Source organism: Apis dorsata, unplaced genomic scaffold (genome assembly GCF_000469605.1).
Source record: "Apis dorsata unplaced genomic scaffold, Apis dorsata 1.3 scaffold_133, whole genome shotgun sequence".
In the NCBI taxonomy this organism is placed as follows: Eukaryota; Metazoa; Arthropoda; class Insecta; order Hymenoptera; family Apidae; genus Apis; species Apis dorsata.
Genome location: NW_006263426.1, coordinates 678,219 through 699,717, shown reverse-complemented (window position 1 = coordinate 699,717; position 21,499 = coordinate 678,219). Strand labels below are relative to the sequence as shown.

General features: G+C 33.7%; 1 protein-coding gene across 12 annotated transcripts in view; it reads left to right on the top strand.

Annotated features, from left to right (window-relative positions):
- LOC102676276 (leucine-rich repeat-containing protein 24) overlaps window positions 1-21,499 on the top strand; it is a 419,962-nt gene that overhangs the window by 290,368 nt on the left and 108,095 nt on the right. The window contains exon 1 of one of the 12 annotated variants that reach the window (XM_031509235.1): window positions 10,221-10,307. The exons of the other annotated variants lie outside the window; for them this stretch is intronic. Within the exon in view, the coding sequence (XP_031365095.1) occupies window positions 10,286-10,307 (22 nt within the window). The 5' untranslated portion in view covers window positions 10,221-10,285. Of the gene's footprint in view, window positions 1-10,220; window positions 10,308-21,499 lie in introns of those variants that run through there. 12 annotated transcript variants of the gene reach the window in all.

Genomic DNA, 21,499 nt, shown 5'->3' with positions numbered 1-21,499 from the left:
AAAAAAAAAAGGTTTCATCCTTGCTTTTTTCGTAATTGCTTTTTTTGTGTGTAAATTCTTACGATGTTACGTTGAGGGTTGTTTCATCGTTCGTTTAAACGTCGATAAATCTCGACGAGATGAATTTTATATTGAAATTAAAACTGTCAAAAATATGAAATAGATATTTGTAATTGATATTGAAGAATGGTAGTATGTATAATCCGTGAAGATGGAAGATAAAGTTTTCTTTATAACGTTTAATATTTGAAGATATTTCAATCGAGAAGTCTCGAAGGGGAGAATATAACAGAGTCGAGTTTCTTGACATTTGTCGCTATATTACGCGGAAGATGAGAATTGTAGTTGATCTTTTGACATTCCGGTGTTTAACCTGATCTGAATTTCCAAGGGAGATCTGAATACAGAGCCCTTTCCCCATCTCGTTCTTATTACGACGTGATATCGTTCCACCGGCCGTTTTCTTTGTACTTTCTCTTACCATTTGTCAATATCACTTTCAGACCAACTTTCAGACCAATCGATCGAAAGCTTGAACATTGCTTATTATTCACGAGCGAAATTTTGATGCTTAAGTTCTTCACGCGCAATAATTCAACAATAACAAAATATCGCGTATATTTCTTCATTCAATCCTTAAATCTTGAATACGTAAAAATCCCAACATCGATCAATCTCATTCAAACACGAAAAAAAGAAAAAAGAAATCCATCCAACACATCTCGAGCCGAAAGCATTCTCGTCCATCCCCTAATCGGCAGCGAGCGAATATTGCCGGAGACGTTGACGTATTTCGTTATTGAATATTAATCCTCGTCGGATTATCAAACTGCCTGCTCTCGCGAAATACCAACGGGCTCGTTAACTTTTGAAATATCGACATTACGGCCCAACCTCGACGCATTCGAAATCCTTTTTTCTATCGAAGAAGAGTAGAAAATAAAAAAAAGAAAAGAAAAAGAAAAAAATATCTCAGCATCACTCGTCTCGAGAAAAACACGATATTATTCGGATCGTTCATTTTTAATTATATACGCAACAGGAAAAATTGTGACGAATGAATAATTGATTTTTCGCTCCTTCCCTATTTTCCGCCATTTTGCTGCTCGGTGAAATCGGTGGTTTAATCGATAACCGGCAAATATTTTCCTTTATTCGAGGTGAATCTGCCCGTTTGCTCGATTTAATTGATTTTAGGGAAGAAAACGCGCCTCCTCCTCTCGTGGAATCTCGATTCTGTGACATTTTAACGCAGCCGGAATTATTCATGTCACGTAGCCCGCGTTTTATGCGGTATTGACGCCCTTTCCTTCGTTCCCTTTCCCCATCATCCATCTTCATTTTTCTTTCCCTGTGTCTATCTCCGTCTCTTTTCATCTTGGCAAGGGAAGAAATCCGCCCACCACGCGCTCTTCTTCGTGAAAAAAAAAAAAAAAAAGAAAGACAATGGCCGCGGTTTTATTCGTGTAATAGGGTGTAGCTCGTAGAATGTGGAGTTTGTTCTCGAGAAACGAGATATTGGATTCTCTTCTGATTAATTTTATCGTTCCGAGGAAATTTGCGGGCGTTAACGATAATGGAATTGCTTCCAAAGACGACCAAAGTTATTACGTTGCGATACTTCATCCCCTGTTTCAAGGGGATTCGTTCTTTCGGTGATTGTCGAGGGATGATGTTTAGGTTTCTTTCTTTGTATTCTTTTTTATGTTGGTACATGGACAAGAATGGAAAGCTATATTTGAGATTTATACTGGGTTGGTGATTTATAGGTGCCAAAAATCTTAGGGTATCTTTTTTTGATTGTAAATTTTAATAGTACGTACTTTTTGCGAACAATATTTTTCATCGATATAAAAATCGTGGATTTTATTTTAATCTGACTAAGAGATTAATGCATTTATTCTGGGTAAAAATTTGCAAAGAAATATTAATACAAATCGTTTTTACAGATATTTGGAATATTTAAAGCTTCGTTATTTTTATCATTTCATTCCTTCAGTATCGTATTATTTGTTGAATTTGTTAAATTGAGTTGAACGCTACTTTCAGCCCTTAATTAATCGTTAATTGATTTCTGTATTTACAGAGAATTAAATTACAAAGCGCTATTCATCATATAACATCTATCTAAAATACTCGAATAACGTGCATTTAACGTTTCAAATTACACTACTAAACAACTTGCTCAAATTTTACATCAGTCGTTTTAAAATTGATCATAAAAAATATCATTCTACATTCTTACATCTTATTATCCACCTTTTTCATCTTAAAATAATGAAACTACTCCATATACTGAAAATATTTTCATCACTTCATCGAAAAACTCTCGATGATCGATCGAATTTTTAAAATTAAATTTAATTTTATTTAAATTCAAAAAAATGTAATATTAATCATCAAGATGTATTATCGTATCGCATTCAAATCCCTACCAAGTTTATGAAGTAACAATTACACCCGATTACCATTGAAATTCTTCTCGTTCACCTAGATAAACTCGACGAAAATCTTATCGACAATTGCTCCGCGACTTCCTCCAAAGATAGCTGCGCAACCGGAGAAAGTTTGCAAGAAAGGTGAGCAAATCTCGGTTCGGTCGTACAACTCGAAACTCGAAAATAACGCATCCTTCGTACTCGTTAGCGTACCCACCGTCAACTAATTACGACAAAAGGGAATATATGTTACGTTACAGGGATTATGAAACTTGTTGTGTTGTACTTGCCTCCGTCAACTAATTGCGACATTCTAAGATATATAGATATCCACGCTTTCCACGAACGAACGAGTAAACCATCGCCCAGGCTTTCAGGCCAAGTTTCCAACAAGCGTTTTGTACACGAGTGTACACGTAACGGGGGGTGAACGAACAACAGGAAAATACAGAGACAGTCTCGGTCCTTGCACCTAATTTAAATGCGAACACGCCTCAAAGTAATGCTTTCTCGCGCCGCCTCGATAACACCGCCCTTGTCATCGGTTGTAGTTGCTTGTTCGGCAGCTGTACGACGCTTGGAGGAAACAAAGCTTGTCAAGGGCCTCGAAAAGTGGCTCGAGTAATTGGCAGGCATTTAATGGAGATTAAATAAATTCGAAATATTCTCTCGAGTTCGTTCGACGATATTTCTTGGAACAATATTGTTTTATCTATCTAGCGTATAGTATCTAACAGAGATTCTCGAACGGAGTTAGAGAGAACAGAATTAAAAGTTTAAAAAAATGAAAAGCACCATCTATCGATATTCTGGCGCTTCATTCATAAAAAAATTTAAACGTTTCCAACGTTACGCTTTATACTATGTAAAACGCATGGCACGGTGAGTAAAAAAGCTGTGAGAAACAAAATACGACTGTGTGAAAGAAATAAGAGCAAAGAGGAAAGCGGAGCGTGCATGTTGTGCGGGTGCATAAACGAAGAGGACTAAGACGAGGAATAAAAATTATTCTCGGGGAAAGAAATTTACGAAAAAAAAATAGTAAAAACACCCTATTGAATTACAGAGTTGCCTTGCCATTCTGGATATTTTAAACGCGCGAAAGAAAAATTAAGGGAGAGAAATTAAACGTGATTAAAGCTAAGGGATAAAAATTATTTTCAAAATAAATTTTCGAAATAATTATAAAATAATATACCGAATTAACAAAATAACTACTTTTATATTTCTTTCATTTATACACGATATTTCATCTACATTTGTGAAAATCGAAAAAAGTAAATATTAAATACAATTAAACGTAAGTCAATATATATAAACTATTATCAAGAGAGAGAAAGAGAAAGAGAGAAATAAAAATTCACGAAATAAATACAAAATACGTAGCGAATCACAGAATAACGCATTTCCTCAATTCTTAATCATCTTTCGTGTTTCATACACGCAATATCCCCCTCCCTTTTGTATTTCTTTCATAACAAGGCAACTTGTATGAACCTACAGTTCCCATAACGAACTGCACTTTTAATCGTAATTTTTTTCACCATCCTAGCCCACCCCCTGCCCCCATACGCGAGTTACAAATGGTTTTCTAAGCACCGTCGGAGTGAAGTTACGCTTTAAGTATAAAAATTCTCATTACTCATGCACCGTCGGAATAATCCTGTGGCAATGTTTAAACCGCAGGTTCTGGAAAACGTATTCTTCGCAATGTTCGCACACGTGAATACGGCGCCGTCTGAAGAAGTTTTCCTGGTGGATATTTCCTTCCTACGTGCGAAACGCGAGAAGAAAATAAAAGCGATGGAACGAGATGTAATTTTTTTTCCCCCGGATTTTTGAGAGGCCTCCGTGAGAGAGATCTACGGAGATAGAAAGAAAGAGAGAGAGAGAGAGAGAGAGAGAGAGACGTGTACGAAAAAACCACCCCACGTTTTTTTCACTTGCCGAGAGGAATTCATTACGGTTCAACTACCACCACCATCACCATCATCACCATCTTGTCACGTTTCTTTCCTCCTATTATTTCTTCCTCTTCGTCCTCCCCTTCCCTTTACACCATTTATTATTCCTCCAAAAAAACCTCCTGGTTTTTACAGATTATTGATTTCGATATTTGTATTCGAAGCGATACATTTGTCGCGCTTAAAAACAGTAGAGTAATTAATGTTCGCGAAACATAAGGCAGGGACGCGCTTAATTTCAGTTAATTTCATCTTTTTAAAAAGAAAGAAAAAAAAGAAAGATGTTCTCGTTCCCATTTAATTCTCGTCCTAATGTCCCTATTTCCTCTACTCGCCTTTAAAACCAACGTTTTAATTAAACTTTATTCTATCCATCATCTGTCTCTTTAAATAAACCGGGCTTACTTTTATTTCCTAGTTCGCTGTTATTTCTCGCTCTTAATTTCGCACGCGATTCCTCTGTGCGTCGATTTCAGATCATCCATGTAGTAACTTTCGAACTCGATACCGATGCACGTTCACGCGTTATATTATCTATGCGTTTTCTATGGAATTGCATCCGCTTAAACGAAATCGAAAAATTTAAAACTTAAAACACACAGTTACCTCGGCTAAATATTTACGACGAGTCCCCTCTTTTTTGCAATTCGGTCGATAGGTCATGGAAATTTTACGATCGTTGCACCTTTATTATCGCGACCACCGACCCCGTTTTACGAGGCCAAATCCAATTACCCACTGGCCGAACCGGTAGCAAGAGCCCCGTGTCCGACCCGATTAGCTCTCGCGTTTGCTTCTGTCGTTTACGAGATTATGTAAATCTGACCACGATCCAGCGGTAACGCTGCGGTAAAAGAGCGATTGAATTGTTTTTGGAAAGTTTTCGCGTCCCTGCCGCATATGGTTCCATGTTTCGCTAAATAGAAAACGTTTTGGATTATAGAAGTTGTTGGTTGATCGAGATGAAAACAAGTTTGATCGTTTTCTGTTTTTTTTTTTTTAATGAGAGATATTAATAGGTAACATAAAATTAGTTGGAATATTTATTAACATCTTTCTTCAATATATCGTGAAATTTTCTTTTCGCGCATGGAAATTTTGTAATTAAAAAAAGGAACTCTACAAAAGCTTAATAAAGTCTGAATGTAAGACTTTCTCTCTAGATCTAGATGCTGTTACGTAAGAATTTTAAAGGCGATATTAAATTCGAGAAATAAATCAATTTGAGTCAAAGGGGGATAAGTTGATTCGAAGTGTCGAGGAGTCCGACCGTGATGACAAAGAAATTTGTTCCGAGAAATTAGTTCTGAAAAACGATTAAAGGAATCGAGATCGTCAAAGGGTTTCAATTTTAAAGTTTGAACGCTCGTTGTTCTCTTTCGTGGTATTGTACCAAAGTGGACAAGGAGACGATAATGAACTAATTATTATTAAAGAAAACAATATTTAATTTGTTTTAAATGTGAATATAAATCTGAAGTAGAAATAATTTAAAAAATTGTAAGACCCTTTCTATAAGAATCATCGAATTTTATCATAAAAAAAAATAAAAATAATATTTTAAAGACACAAGACCACGATAAAATTAATTTTAATCAGTTATATCGAGTATTGATTTAATTTTGGATTTTAATAATTTGAACGAAAACTCTTTTTGAAATTTATTTAACAACAAAACCATCGAATTAATTTTCTTTCTTTCTATTTTTTTTTCTTTCTTTTTTTTATTTCCTCTTTTCGAGGAACGAAAGCGCATTACAAACTTCGATTATTTTGTCTGAATCTCCGGAGGAAACATTATAATCCCGCGTACCAGGAACCAGATTTTTTAATACATCGTAATCAAATATTAAACTCGGCGGAAGAGCCAATTGGGATTTCCCTGCGGAAGATAAACCGTCGGATATGAGAAAAAATCGGTGTTTGCCCAATCGATTTTGCGCATCCCCCAGTTGTGTATTAACAGCGTCGATCGTTCCTCGAAATTGAATCCCTATTTCAATGTAAAAAAAACGTTCCTTCCGATCGAACGCCACGTGTTCAATAGAAATTAAAGATACGGATACGGGGAAATATTCGTTTCCATGCGTTTTCCACCTATTGATCTTGCATTCAACCATGCCCATTACCACCGATGGAAAATATTCCACGAAATACTGTTTCTCCCTGTGGAGGATGCCGATTCCCTCCTACTTGAGCGCAAAATTCACCTTTCCACGGCAACCATGTTCGCAATTCTTTTGTATTTCTTCTTATGACCGGGAATGGAATTGAATTTTTGGGGTAAAAGCTTATTCCCGATCGTGAAATTTCTATTGTATCGCGCTTTTCATTGGCAGACCTTTTCGAGAAAAATGCCGCTCACTTTTTGGTTCATTTGATTTAAAATTGTATTTCTGGATAATATCAATAAAGGGAATCGAATTGCTTGAAAATTTTAAGAATATGCCCAATTTAGCGAATTAAGTGAATAAGTAAATAAATTATTTCTATTATTTTAATTATAATTTTGATGTGTAATTTAATAGTTAAAGGTAATCCATAGTGTAATTTAATCCACTATATTCGACGTCAAATTTTTTTCTTTCTGAAATAATGTAGCGGGTATCATGAGGTAATTACTGTTCACCATAATTGCAGTTAAAAGCAAGTTAATGTCCAAAACCGACTATCAACCTGCTACACCGACCTAACAAATTACTTTACGGGAATTCGAGTGGTTAATGTGGTCAACCTGATCAGTTAATATCACGAAACAATCCAACATTACGGCAAAAATTCGTGCATAGAAATTTTACATAAAAATATAAAAATTATCTCTATAAAATCGACACATTTACAGTAAAAATCTAATTAATAATTAATTTAAATTAATTATTAAATACAATCTATCATCTATGAAGTAATACACGAAAAAAGTAAATTTTTAATCAAATCAGTGGCGAAAAGTTGATAAAAGAAAATCAAAACGAATACATACAATGAAAATCAAAATATAACTAACGTCGCACGCTATTGTTTTAATCTTTCACATATGTCGATAGCACACAATGGAACGATGAAATATTTTTGCGTATTATGGTTGGGATTGAAATTCGAAGTGATTGTCGCTCGTTGTCATTCCACTACCTCTGACCACCGGTTTTCGAATCTTTCGAGGCTTTCAAGGTGGATGAACATAATTCGATTTCACGGTAGACCGATTCGTTTGTTGGATTTATATCGTTAACAACAAACCGTTTATGAAAATTGAAGTAGAATTAAAAAGATCTGATAACCATTTAAAAGGATTGATTGATAATCGTTCTGCTATTTTCAACATTTGTTAAATTCCTCTTATTATCAATTCTATCTTTATTATAGTATCATTTTCTCTCATATATTCAATTAAAATTATTCAAAAAATATATAATTCCTTTAATTAAAATGAACAAGTTTATTTTCAACTCGGAATATTTTTTCAACTCAGATTACCAATTCGAATGTCAGACTCGGTTAAGATGAAATCTAAAATTTACTACGTAACATCCTTTTCTACTCTTTATACAAAATTCAAGATTGTATCATTATTTCATCCTCGTTCACAGAATGAAGGGATAAAGGAACGCGGAAAAGGAAAAGTCCGGCAATGCTTTCTGAAATCACGACTCGAAAGATTAATATTCTCGTTTCATCGCCTCTCTCTGTCTGGAGAGGCATTCAAAGATATCCAGCTAAGATTTCTCTCGGACTTCGCTACTCAATTAGAACTCGAGTAACTAACAACGGGGAGTTCCCTCGAAACGTGCTAGATTTCGTTACCTCGAATAAATGAAAACAACGTGAAACTCAGATGGACACAGAGAATCGGGTGAAAAGCGGAATAAAGGAAAAAGTAGGACGAGAAAAGGACTGGATGATCTCTTCATTCGATACTGCAATATCGAGTAGCCGATAGCAATTTTATAAACGCTAGTTTTTTATGCGGTCAAATAACGCCGACTCGACACAATTTAACCAATTCACTGGCCTTTCCCCGATGAGAACGAAAATATAACGTCCGGTTTCCGAGTTACTGTTCAATAAAACCCGAATACATGGAAAAAGGGGATGGAAGTAGATTGAAATATACAATTATATGGATGAATGGAATATTTTGATCGTATGGCTATTAAATTCGAAAGGAAATGATAGATTGAATGAATAGGTTAATAATATCTTTAAATAAAAGATAATCTCATATCTTTAAAAGATATGAGAATTTTTTAATCGATAGAAATTGATTTATTTTATAAATGTAAGAATTGTTATAACCTCACAAATATTACTATGTATCGTAAAATAAAAAGTCTATCAAAATCGATTTATTAGACCGTATATAAGTTTATAAAAGAAAAATTCAATGTACGTACCTAATTAATTGTAATGAATCACCACAATCATTAACTATCTAATCACCAAAACATTTTGAATGATTGATAGTTTGTGAATGTTCCTAGGCATGGAAATTAGTCTTCGCGGTTGGCTGCGCAATGAATGCCGCAGGGGACATTCGTTCGAGAATGTGAATATACTAAAAAAAAAAAAAAAGAAACAATAACAATAATCAGAATACGTCAAAAGAAAAAAAAATGAAACGAGAAGAAATAATGAAAGAAAAAAGAAAAAAAAATAAATTGAACGAAGAGAAAAGAATATGATTCGTATTCAAAAGTTTTATTATTTGATATGTTTATGTTAAAAATCCAATACATTTCAAACTCATTTAAACATGCATAAATAATTAATAAATTTTATATCTGCTCTTATATTTATTGGCATCGACATTCGAACACGTTCCTACGTTCTGTGGCGGTTGGATGTATGAATATATTTTATGGAATGTATAGCATCGTTAAAATTGATACGTTATAAAATATCTGCCACGAGATGTTCGAGATTCAGAACGATTGAAATCAGAAGACAATAAATAGAAACAGAAAAATTATACAGCGATAATCAACAATTGCGAAATCATAATAGCAGGACGCATTGTGAAAAAAGCAAAGAATAACGGTCTTCGATAATGTCACATTTATAAACGTTAAGTGCGTATCGCGCAATGAAAAAAAAAAACTAACCTGAATGTGCTCGAAGAGTGAGGAGATGGCTAAAACTGGTGGGAAACACAACGAGCAGAAAAGAGCGTGCGAAATGAACCATGAAATTAACGAATGGCTCCGAATTCATATCCGTGACTCCCATTTTGCTGGCCAATTAATTATTTAAAACGCTCGCACCGGTGAAAACAACACGACACTGCTGATACTCATATTCGCGCTTGCAAGATGGATGACAGCTCTGTTTTCCACTTATTGTCGCTCGCGTCGACGTACATCTATGCGCAGTTGCTGTGCGCATATAAATTCCCGCCAAGAGTCGCGCTGTATTGCTGTATAATTAGAGTGTTCATTTTTGTTAATATTACTCCGAAATATTGGATTATAAGTTATTATTATTGTTATTGTTATTAATCATCGATTGTTGTTAATCATAAATCAGGGATTTATAGTTTAAAGTGAGTTCTGAATCATCAATAAACATAGCAGTATCGATATACAAGTGATACTTCATGCATCTTAACTTTTGTGACAAAATAAAAATCAATGAATATTACGTAAAAAAATTTTTAGTGAATGTATGTTATAAACTTCTTTTGAATATTCTAAAAGTGTACTTATATTGGATAATTATATGAAAATGAATGACATATTTTTGGTAATAAATTTTCCTTCAATAATTGTATTGTACGTATATAGGTTATGTTGCATATATATAATAATATGAAATAATATTACAGGATATTTGATTGATACATATGGGTCATAGAAAATTAATTTTCCACGTTGCAGTACATGATACAAGATGTTAGAAGATTGCATACAAGGTATTTGAAATTTCATTATTGAATTTCATATAAAATATCTAATATTCGATACTATATATTTTGCTAATTTTATATTTCTTATTGTTACTTTACATTCTCTGAATTTTTTTTATCAAAAATATATTTTACAATTTCATAATGAAATGATTTAATTCTATTATCGTCTTGAATCAATTTATTGCTATAAATATAAACTATATATAATTTCTTTCATCGAAGAGATACGTTTCACGATTTTAAACGATATTAGATTTTATATGGATCACAGAAATCTTAAGAATCTTATTCAACAATATCGCTGTCAATATTAAAGTAAAAAACGTCTTGAACAGTCGTCTCGCCGTTTTTCACGTCTCTCTATGGCTATGCCATGTCGGGAAATTGAACTTTTAATAAGAAAGACGCAAAACGAGATAGTTCTCATTCATCGTACGATAGCGATTAATTAAATAAAATTATTCACTAAAATTCGATCAATTTCATAAGCAGTATTATCAATGATTTAGCGATTTAAATATTATAAAATATTATAAAATATTATAAAATGAATCTTATAGATACGATATAAAATACGAATCATAACCTTTTTTTCTCGAAAATATAGCTTCAACAATGATTTTATAGTATTCGATCTTTTTATTTTCAAGTTGTTTTCTATTTCAATTATTATAAAAGTATAATATTTTTTTGATATAAAATCCTTATTTGAAAAATAAATAACGTCAGAAAAAAAAAAGAAAATTTTGTAATATAATATCAAAGAGAATATAATGTGAACTAAATTAAAAATAAATATTATATATGTATGTTATTTATGCTTATTCGAAGTCTATCGATCGCGATTGGCCGATGAATGAGGCAAAGATTTTGCAAATCGACGACAATCGTAGTTCAGGGATCCCACTGCTGGTTACCAGTTGTAAAACAATAAACGGAGCGAGCAATTTCGTCCATATGGACGTTCTGTTTTCCACGATTCAAAGCTAACGAGCGACGGATGCGAATCGACGCAGTAGTATTTCAGATATTCAGTCGATCTGCAATCGACATTGTCAACGTCACGATAATACTCGATAAATAGGACGTGTTCAGTTCAGTTCTCGATTAAATTATAGATGGATAAATTATTTTCAATAAAAAAAATTTAATGTCTAATACGGAGTAGATATTCGATATGTTATTATTGAAAACAATTTTTAAATTATATATTTTACATAGTAAAATTTTTTTTCATTTCAATCGTATATTTTATTGGAATATAACGACGATTTTACGAATCGATATTGTATATAATCACTTGACACAGTTTCTTCTCTAATTCTGAAAAAATTATCCTTTTAAAAACACATTTTCAGTTTTATTTTACGAGTGAAATAAATTTCCTTTATTTTTTGTAAATCATACATTATTTTTCGTTTATCCATACTTTCAACATTTTTTTAAAAGTTTAGTCTTTAATTTTACTCATTCATAATTCCAATAATGAAATACAAATCTAAAGAAGATTTATCTATAAAAGCTACGTATAATTAATATCCATTTATTAAAATTAAGAGTAAAATTCAACGCCTTTACAAATTTGATTTCTATTTTTCCTTTAGTTTTTCATTGTGTTCGCTTTTAGCCAGACGTTTCATAAACGAAACGCATTCAGAATCCATGAATCAGTTCTCTCTCTGAATGTTTCGCGAATGCACACGAGCCAAGATGAAAACGCTAAATTAAAAGTAAGATTGATCGTGCGTTCGTTGCGTATGTCCGTCAGTTTTGCCTACCGTTTTTCCAATCGAGCGATGAGGCTGATATTGCCTAAACACAGCCGTCCGTTTCCATCAGACCACGTGCTTTTCGATTGAAACTGCGCCGATGAATTGATTCCAGCCACTAAAAGCACTCAATTTGCACGGATAGAAAACAGGATCGCGTGTCCGCCTATCATAATTACGCATAACCATGTTAATGGGATGAGTGGATTTTATCGAACTTGGAAATTAGGAATTTTAATTTGAGAAATTGAACGTGAACAATGATTTTTCTTGGTTATTTAAGGCTAGTAGAAAATATCAAATTTATCATATTTCATTACATTACGTATTCAATTTAAATAGAAATAAAATTTTATTTTAATAATTATTTCTCTCTGATAAATATTCGTGTGGAATAAAATTTTGATGGTATCGGTGTGTTTCTGTATACAGAATAAACTACGGAAGAAAATTATTTTCGTTCGAAATTTCCATTCCAAATAAAATTATTTTAAAAGATTACTGGATATATTATAATTTCATTTTTGCATTTATATTATCTATAGTAATATTTATTTGATACATCGAAATTAGTCGATATTTTTTTACAGAATAAGTTTTATTATTTCGTTTTATAATTCTGTAAAAATATCCATTGATAGAATTTTCTTAAAATTGTTTAATTTCCAAAATATATTCAAAATATGTCAAATATGAAAATCGCACGATTTATTCATATTTCTCGCTCGAGTTTTCCGATAAAATTCAATCTTCTGTCTATATTTCCATCGCTTCGTCATGCAGTTGAAATCCTCTTCTATCTTTCTTATCCTCTCCTATTTACCTGAACGCTTCGCTACAATGCAATGTTGCTTTGACTTTGAACCAAACCTTTTCCTTCCAATTTGTTTCATTCATCTTTTCAATGGTAGACCAACAAAATACCGGCGAACCATGAAATTCGAAAAGCAAATCTCTTAAGATTTATACCAAATGTGCTACATCGCACAACGCTTCGTGTATCGTCGCGATCGCAACTTTTCAAGATGAAAAAGAATAAAACTTTAAAAATTGTATCATAAAATCATTAAAATTATATTCCAACAGAACCTTGATTAAGATTCCAAAAGATTAACAATGCATACATCTGCTGCCTCGCGACATATCGGTAAATTTAAACCTCTGAGACGTCAGTTCACAGTTTCCATGTAAATTCTCGAGCACAAACAAAAGTTTTAAACTTGACGAAACACACTGCAAACAACAGCAAAAATTAATCTTCCCAGACCATTTCCTCTTACAATTAATAAAATTCCAAATCCAAATTCCAATAAAGAAATAAAAATAATAATTTTTCGTCTACAAAACGTTTTATTACAAAGGGTTTGCCTTTGGATTAGATTCAGAAATAGATTGTTCCAAGCAGTTTTCGAAGTGAACACGAAAATACTATCGTTGAATTTATTATCGAACACGTTCGATTTCCTTTGTGATGGGTAGTTGCAGAAGGTCACTAGAAGGCAGGGGCAAGAAGTATTCCTCTTCTCGGAACCGTTCAACTGCAGAGCGAAATTCAGTTTTCGCTCTCCAAAGGCTCCCCCAACGTTTCCCTTTGTTTTCGTATAAATCGGTGTGTCGAAAAGTGTTCCATAGCGACGCCGGTAACAAATAGGACGAAGGCAGATGCATAAAGGTACACAAACGGTGAATGCATCTCGCGCGCGGAACACAATTTCGAATTGTTTGGAAAAAGGATCGACGGAAATAGCGCGACGTAAAACATCAGGGATGCCGTTCCATATCGAACATGATTTCCATTTTAACCGAGTACAATTTCGTCTGGATAATAATTCTATGCGCGTATAATCTTCCTGCGAGCAAGATTTTTGATTTCAGATCGGAAATATACATATTTCGTTATTACGGTTTGTACGTTCGAGTTGGAAAGCCGATAAATTCGTTCGAATTCGCGTAATCGTAGTTGTCCGCTCTATGTTACTTTTTCTTTTGTTACGTTCGAGTTAAAATAGTAGTTAAAACTTTTGATCGAAGAACGTAAATGGTAATCGTTTATTAGTAAGATATGAATTTTCGAATGATTCGAGTATTTTAAAGAAATGACGAGTAAGTAAAATTCACATAAAATTTATGTTGTTAAAAATCAAATTTTCTTCCAAATCATCCTTTCTTCTCTTCTATTTTTTGTATTTCGTAACAAAAGAACAGATAGCAAACATGTACGCGGTTTATACACGAACATTAATAAATCATATCTCCCCTTTTGTAATCCCTTTCGAGCCGTATCATATTCTATCCAATTCTTCGTTGCTGTCAATAAAACGTAGACACGATTGGCAGATGAAAAATTCCAAAAAAAAAACTTTTAGACACACAGACGAGTTTACGATTCCACGAGCTCTTTCATATGTTGATAAGAGATCATCAATAACCTTCTTTGACGTTTCACTCAACTTCTGAGATGACGATTCCATTCCTTCAAAAGGGAGAGGATATAAAACGATAGCTTTGACGAGTTCGCGTAACGTGGTTATCGAGTAGGAAAGGGCAAGGTTTAAAGTAACCCTCTGCTGAATAATATATCCGATTTCCGTGTGCTCCATCGTCAAAATATTTCACCATGTTTGCCCACTTCTCCTCTCCCCGTGTAATCACGCGTGAAAGGCTTTAGGAAACTTTTAACGCTTCCCCGTTTTCGAACGGTTTCCTTTTCGCCCATTCGATGCTCCGTAGTCGTGTGTAAGTACATTAATATTAATGCCGCGGGACTTGGATTGCTCATTCACTGGAATAAATCTGCTCCCTTAAAAAACTGGCGGTTGAAGAGAATAAAAACTTTTGCGCTCATCGAAATTTCTGAATCCTCTTGCGATCTCTTTATGCGAGATTTCTGTACCAAGATTTTTACATTTCGCTTACATTCTGTTGTTCCGAATACGAAGAGTATTCCTAAGAATTTATTATATTATTATACATATTATTATATTTATTATACATGTCGTTATATATTATATATATATAGTATAACAATTAGAGTAACGTGCAATGAGTAGAATATTTTTTTCGACGATTGTTGGATGATCGTTCCTTCTTTCTACGTTAATTAAACTCGTTAAAATTTGCGCATAATGCAATGTTAGGCATCTTATACGACAACGAAATAAGATAGCGAGGAAGCTTTACAAGTTCCGGTGCTTAGCTTATGCGCCGAGGGATTAAGAGCTTGGAGTCAAACAAGAGACCGTGCGTTGAAAGGAAGTTAGGAGTTTAGGATTAGAAAGTTCACAATGAATAATAATCGATCACTAATCGGAATCATAAGATCGTCGATTAATCGAACGTAATTATGAGAACAAGTATAAATGAATCTACACTCTTGTAACGAAACTTTCAACGATCCTTTCAGTTACGTAAACGATATAAGAAATAAACACTTCGATTGAGTTTCTATTATGATAAATCCAAAAAAATTTTAACTATTAAAGCAAAGATAATAGTGTTTGGACTTCTTCAAATTTCACGCGAAAATACAATAAAAAAATCCTCCCATTAAACGCGTCTCGAGCAACCGAAACACGATTCGGTTAAATCCAAGAAGGATCGATCGCCTCGACTATGACAACTCGAACTATAACGATTATTCCTGACAGGCTTTTGTCGTCTTTCGAGGATGGATATCCGCTAGTTCTGGACGCCAGTCCAGAGGTTTACGTCGGATGACGCGCGACCTCATATACGCGCGGAGGAATGCGACGTTGAATGGGCAGAATTAATGGGAACGGCGGAGTCCGTGGTAATAACCGAGGAGAGGATTGTTGCTCTCTTGATGAGTGGCCATTGTCGCTGGTCTTCCCAGAGAAGAATCGCCTCGTTTCTGCTTAAAAATCGTATTAATCCCGAATAACGAGCGTGATACGCGTGGACGCGGAGGAAATTGGCGCGCTAATTGAGGATTTCCACGCCTAAAAATTCTCGAACGGAAACCCGAAGTGCTTCGAAGTTTCGTTGATAAGTTTCGTTGAAAATCTTTTAAGCGAACGAGACACGCTGCGTGTTAGGTGGAAGACTCTGGTTTCCTAGCTTTGGCAAGTGGGATTTTCTTGTGTGAAGTTTTCGGAAGTAGGATTTACTCGTACAGCTGGATACTACAGGGGCTTTCGCGTTACTTTTGGTCCAGGAGCTTCGTCCATTGGATGAGAATTATCCAGTGACCAGATGATGGAGATATAGGGACTTTTTATTATAGGGAATAAGAATCTGTTGGTGTTTTGTTGTAAAAAGGTAGATTTTTTTTTTCGAATGAAAGTCAAGATCATTTCGTCTGTTTAAGTTTTAATTGGATTTTACAAACTGTTGTTTGTGTAGTAGATTATTATAACTGTATTTTGTGAGTTATTTTTTTAAGTTCTTTTTAGGATATGGATCTTGGCAAGTTTTTTAGGATTCTTTTTCTTTTTTTTTAGATTTTATAATTTGATAGTTGAGTTGATGAAATATTTTGATGCGGGAAATATTTCAATTTTCATGAATAATGAAAAATTCATTTTTAATTCATTAATTCATTTCTCTCCGCTTCATTCACGATTAAGTAATTTTAAAATTAATTTGAATAATTTAATGGAATGAAATTTTTGATAAGGGTTGAAAAGTTGGAGAATTTCCAATTCTCTAGAAATAAAATTTTCTCTACGTCATTCACAATTAGAGAATTCTAGAGCTTGTCGTTTAAATAAAATAGTTAAATTTAATTCTAACGAGAGAATTTTTGATAAAGGAAGAGAATTGGAAAATTGATAATTTTTGGAAATAAAATTTTTCTTTAATTATCCACGCATTATTCAGGATTAGTAAATTTCCAGAAATTGTACTTAAAGTTTATACACGTGGATCAAGAACAATTTTATCTTGGATTTCACCCAACTCTTTCAACATCTTGAGTGATTTATCGAGAAGGAAAACTGCTAATTAAACGATTCGATTCCTTCTGGGACGATTTCTCAAACGATTGCCAAGTTTCTCAAACACTTCTCGAATCGTATCGATTGTCTTTTAATAAAATTGCATGCTTTTTCATGGAAGCAATTTTTTTCTCTTTTTCGTCTCTTTCAGAAATCCACGCGAATAACTAACGAGAAAAATTTTACTAGGGAATGCGAAACGAGAATATTTTGACACAATTTGCGCATATTTAAAACTTTTGTCGTATTAATAGAAAGCAATTATACTACGTAAACGGCCGTAAACAGAATTCATCTCGTTTTGTTAGATCTTGTTGATTTTTTAACGATGTCCCATAAAAAAAATATGAAATGAAATTTAAAATTTTTGCGTATAAAGATGATATTTAGGATAAAAACTTATTTATTCTCTACCTCTCTCTAAATGTAATCTCTCTAAATACTTGTAGTACTTTTCCATTCCGTATTTTGAATATTTTTGTTTGCACATTTAAGTTTCGCATATAAATATTTATGAATATCCCCAGTTTAACTACGATTTATCGAATGAATTAAATAAGCAGTTAATATTATTGAATATAAATGCATTGTGGCCGTGTGAAATACGTTATCGTTAAGAGATTAATTATTTGTACAGAGTAATAATTCGTCGAAATAATAACTAATGCAGTATTGAATTATTATTTTTATAATAGTATTGTATATATTATAAGGATTATGTAACATTTAATTAATAACATTATATGCATTTCAATGATGAAAACGTTAAAACATCTCATAAAAGGAAATTGTTTCACTTATAAAATCGTAAAATCAAGATAAATATAATACTTTTTACGATTTATTAAGTAATCACCTTGCTCCACGAAACAAACTATAGTAAACAGTTTTTAAACTAACTGCAAAACTCCAAAGTATCTTATCACGGTATAATCTACTTTTTCTCAAAACCCTAATTTAAAAATTAAACAAAGATAATATTAAATAACAACATTAAAGAGAAAACATCAAAATTGTGGTAATATTAAAGAAATAAATTTCCAAATGAAAAGTTTCAATAGTAATTGAAAAAAGTATAGACAAGTAAAAATTTAAAAAAAAATGGCCAACCAATAATCATTTGAACCAAAAACTGTCGTATAACAAAAGCGAAGAAATATTCCCAAATCTGCAAACGCAATAAATATAATCCCCACTCTTTAAATGACTCTTTCTCCGTGTTCTGGGGTTCTTCAACTCCAAAACCACCGTTTTCCAGTAATCGAAAATCGAGTCGAAAATCGCGTAATAAGGTTAATGGCTCGATCGAGATGGAGGAACAATCCTTTCTTTTCCCTTCCATCCCACGAAATTGGACGTCGGAAATCGGGTTTAAGAGGCGCGCGCAACCGTTTTCACCGGCGTAGCGTCAATCGCGTGACATGTCGCTTTAATTATCGACCATCGCGGAGAGAACCACGTTAAGAAATTAGACGTTTCGAAACGAAAAGCGGCATAGCTTAATTGTGTCCCGTAAGCCGAATCGATTTCCCTCAAACCGTTGATTAAATTGCTCCGTTGTCAGCGTGACCGAGGTTCCGGACCGGATCTTGATAATTCTTTGCCTCTTTTCTGAGGATAATGTCTATCATAATCGTACGAATCAACGAATACCGGCAATATCTCGCGTCAACGCGAGGACCAGAGACCTTTAATCGTTAAAATTATCGATCGGAAGGAATTCGTTGAAAGGAGAGATCGGAATATGGAATAGTAGATCCGTACTCCACCAGATGGCGTGGCGGAGTTAAACGCGAAAAGACGGGGGACGAGCACGTGGTGGGTTAACAAATCGGTGTACATCGGCCTATCGGAAAGCAGTTCAATGTAGAGGCATATATTGAGGCAGGGGGTGGAGGACCCTTTGATCAATATGGAGACGATGTTACATTTGTAACGGGTTCATGATATTGCGCGGCATGTTGCCTTCGAAAGTGGTAGATCGTTGATCTTGAAGGGTGATTTGAGGGTAGATTTGAGAGTTTTTTCGGTGGAATGATGTTTTTGGGGGAGGGCGTTTTCGGTCCATGGCTGTGATTTAAAGCTCGTGGAGAAGAAGGGATTCGAGATCGTAAAGAATGATGCGGTTTAGAAAGTAAATTGTATCTTTGAAAATGTATCGAGTCGATTTTATGGGTAAAAAGGAAAAAGTGGTTTCGATAGATGGTTTGTCTTTTTTAAGATGTTGTTCCTGGACACTTTTATGTCTACTCCTATGGAAAACGGATATATTGTAATCAGACTGAAAGCTTTGGCTATTCGAGGATGTTAGGCTTCTCGAAAGGTATCAGCTATTCGGTTTCTCCATTATTTTTAGGTTATTCGTTATATATATATATTTTGAATAATAAGATTTTATTGTAAATCTATTTCAATGAATGTTACGTTTAAAAGTAGCTACTGTCTTTTGATTTATTCAAATTATCTACGTTATATATGCTTCGAAAGCATAAATCAGAGATGCAAAGGAAAGAGAGGGACCGGTGCTAAGTTCTTGTGACAATATCACACACGCTCACGGCTCTACAAACATTTCCAACTAATACGAACTTAGAAGAGCAAACAAATGAGACAAATAGAGATAAGAAGACGAACTTTTATCCATATTTATGATGCTTGTGAAGCGAAAGAGGGGAAATTCGGAGTTAGGGAAACGGTATACGTTACGCAGAAAAGTATCCGCGAAGTTAGTCCTTTGAACTGCGGTGGTGATCAGGATATCATAAATAACCATGCGGGATTGGCGAGGCGAGGGGATCTCGATAGCGTCGTCAATGTCTTTCGAACCAGTTCCCGTTGTTTGTTTCCTCGGAAAAGAAACTATGGGAACGTAAACTTTCTTCAAAGAGAGTCTAATGTCCCGGGGAAAGTGGGGAGGATCAACTACTCCCAAGCATTGATCTCTTTGCGAATGCGGAGTCGAGCGTTGACTCAAACTCGTTCTTTCTTCGATCTTTTTTTTTCTTTTTTATTTTACTTTGCACGAGGATTAGATTTAAAGAAATCCTTATGCAAAAGTTGTAAAAAGAAAAAGAAAAAAAAATAAAACATCATTTTTTGATATAACAAATGGAAATAACATTGAACAAGATCTTTTTATGTCGATTAACGCTCCAAAGATGTTGTAAGTTTAGTCAACGAGATAAGTTTTATAGGTGAAAAGGCCATATATAAGAGAATTTAAGAAAATAATACGTACACATGTGGTTTGACGTGTAATTTTGTAAATATTGAAAAATATTGAAAAATCACCCATATCAGAAAGTGATCGAATTATCATAACAACCGAGGAAATTGTTTTTAGATGAATGTTACGTTTGTCCCCGCGGGGGCAAACAGGAAATCTAGAATCGATCGAAACCGCAGGTGCAAAACTAGACGCATGATAACACGCATATACGTTCTTGAAACAACGGATACCAACGCCTGATAGTCGGTTGTTCGAGTTTTTCGATGGAACCGCAACCGTGTTGTCGCAGCATTGCGCAATAAAATCAATAAACGACGATTTGACAGCCGGCGGACTTTCTGCAGACCGGAATCGAGCTTTGATTTATTTGTTTATCCCAACGACAGACGGAACAAACGCTTTGGCACAATATCGCGTTGATATATTACAGTGATACCCTGTGGTATTTCGGCGTTTCACCTACACACGAATATTATTTCAATTATACTTTGCTCAAACGATGCGCAATAACGAAAGCTAACGTTTCTATATATATATATAAAGTTAATCAAAACTGATAGCGATTTCTTTCCACGAATCGTGTTTATTTCCGAAAAATATAATACTATTGTATTCGGGAGCATATTGTTTCGGGATATCCTTGATTTTTCGTTCTATCTCCCGTAAATTGTAAATTACTTAAATTACTGTTGATTTTGTAATTATCTCGATTGTTAATTATCGAGTACAATTAATTCTGGATATTAAATATATATTATGAATTATTATTGAATTAAATTTAAAAAGCTTCCTCTATATCGAACATTTTTAATGATTAATTTGAATCGTAAAGTATTTATTCCGATTACATTCGTGTTTAATTCAACGTTTAAATTTTCTTCGTAGAATTCTCTAGTATCTTTTGGACTTTAATGAAAAATTAATTAAATAAATAAATTCAAAAATTTAATTAATTAAATAAATTCAAAATTTGAAAAACCTTGTGTAATATAATTTCTTATCAATAAGTTTAATCAAGAATTAATAAATTTCACTTACATTTACACAAGCTATAAAAGTATAAATTTTCAAAGCCTTTTACTCTTTCTCTTTCGATTCATTTACAAAATCGTCTTGAGACACCCTGTATATCGGTCCAAATAGACGAGTTAAAGTCCATAATAAATACATATGTGCGAAAAGCAAACGCACATATTTCACTCGATTTCATGATTTTGCAATTTCACGCCCGAGGAAAAAAAA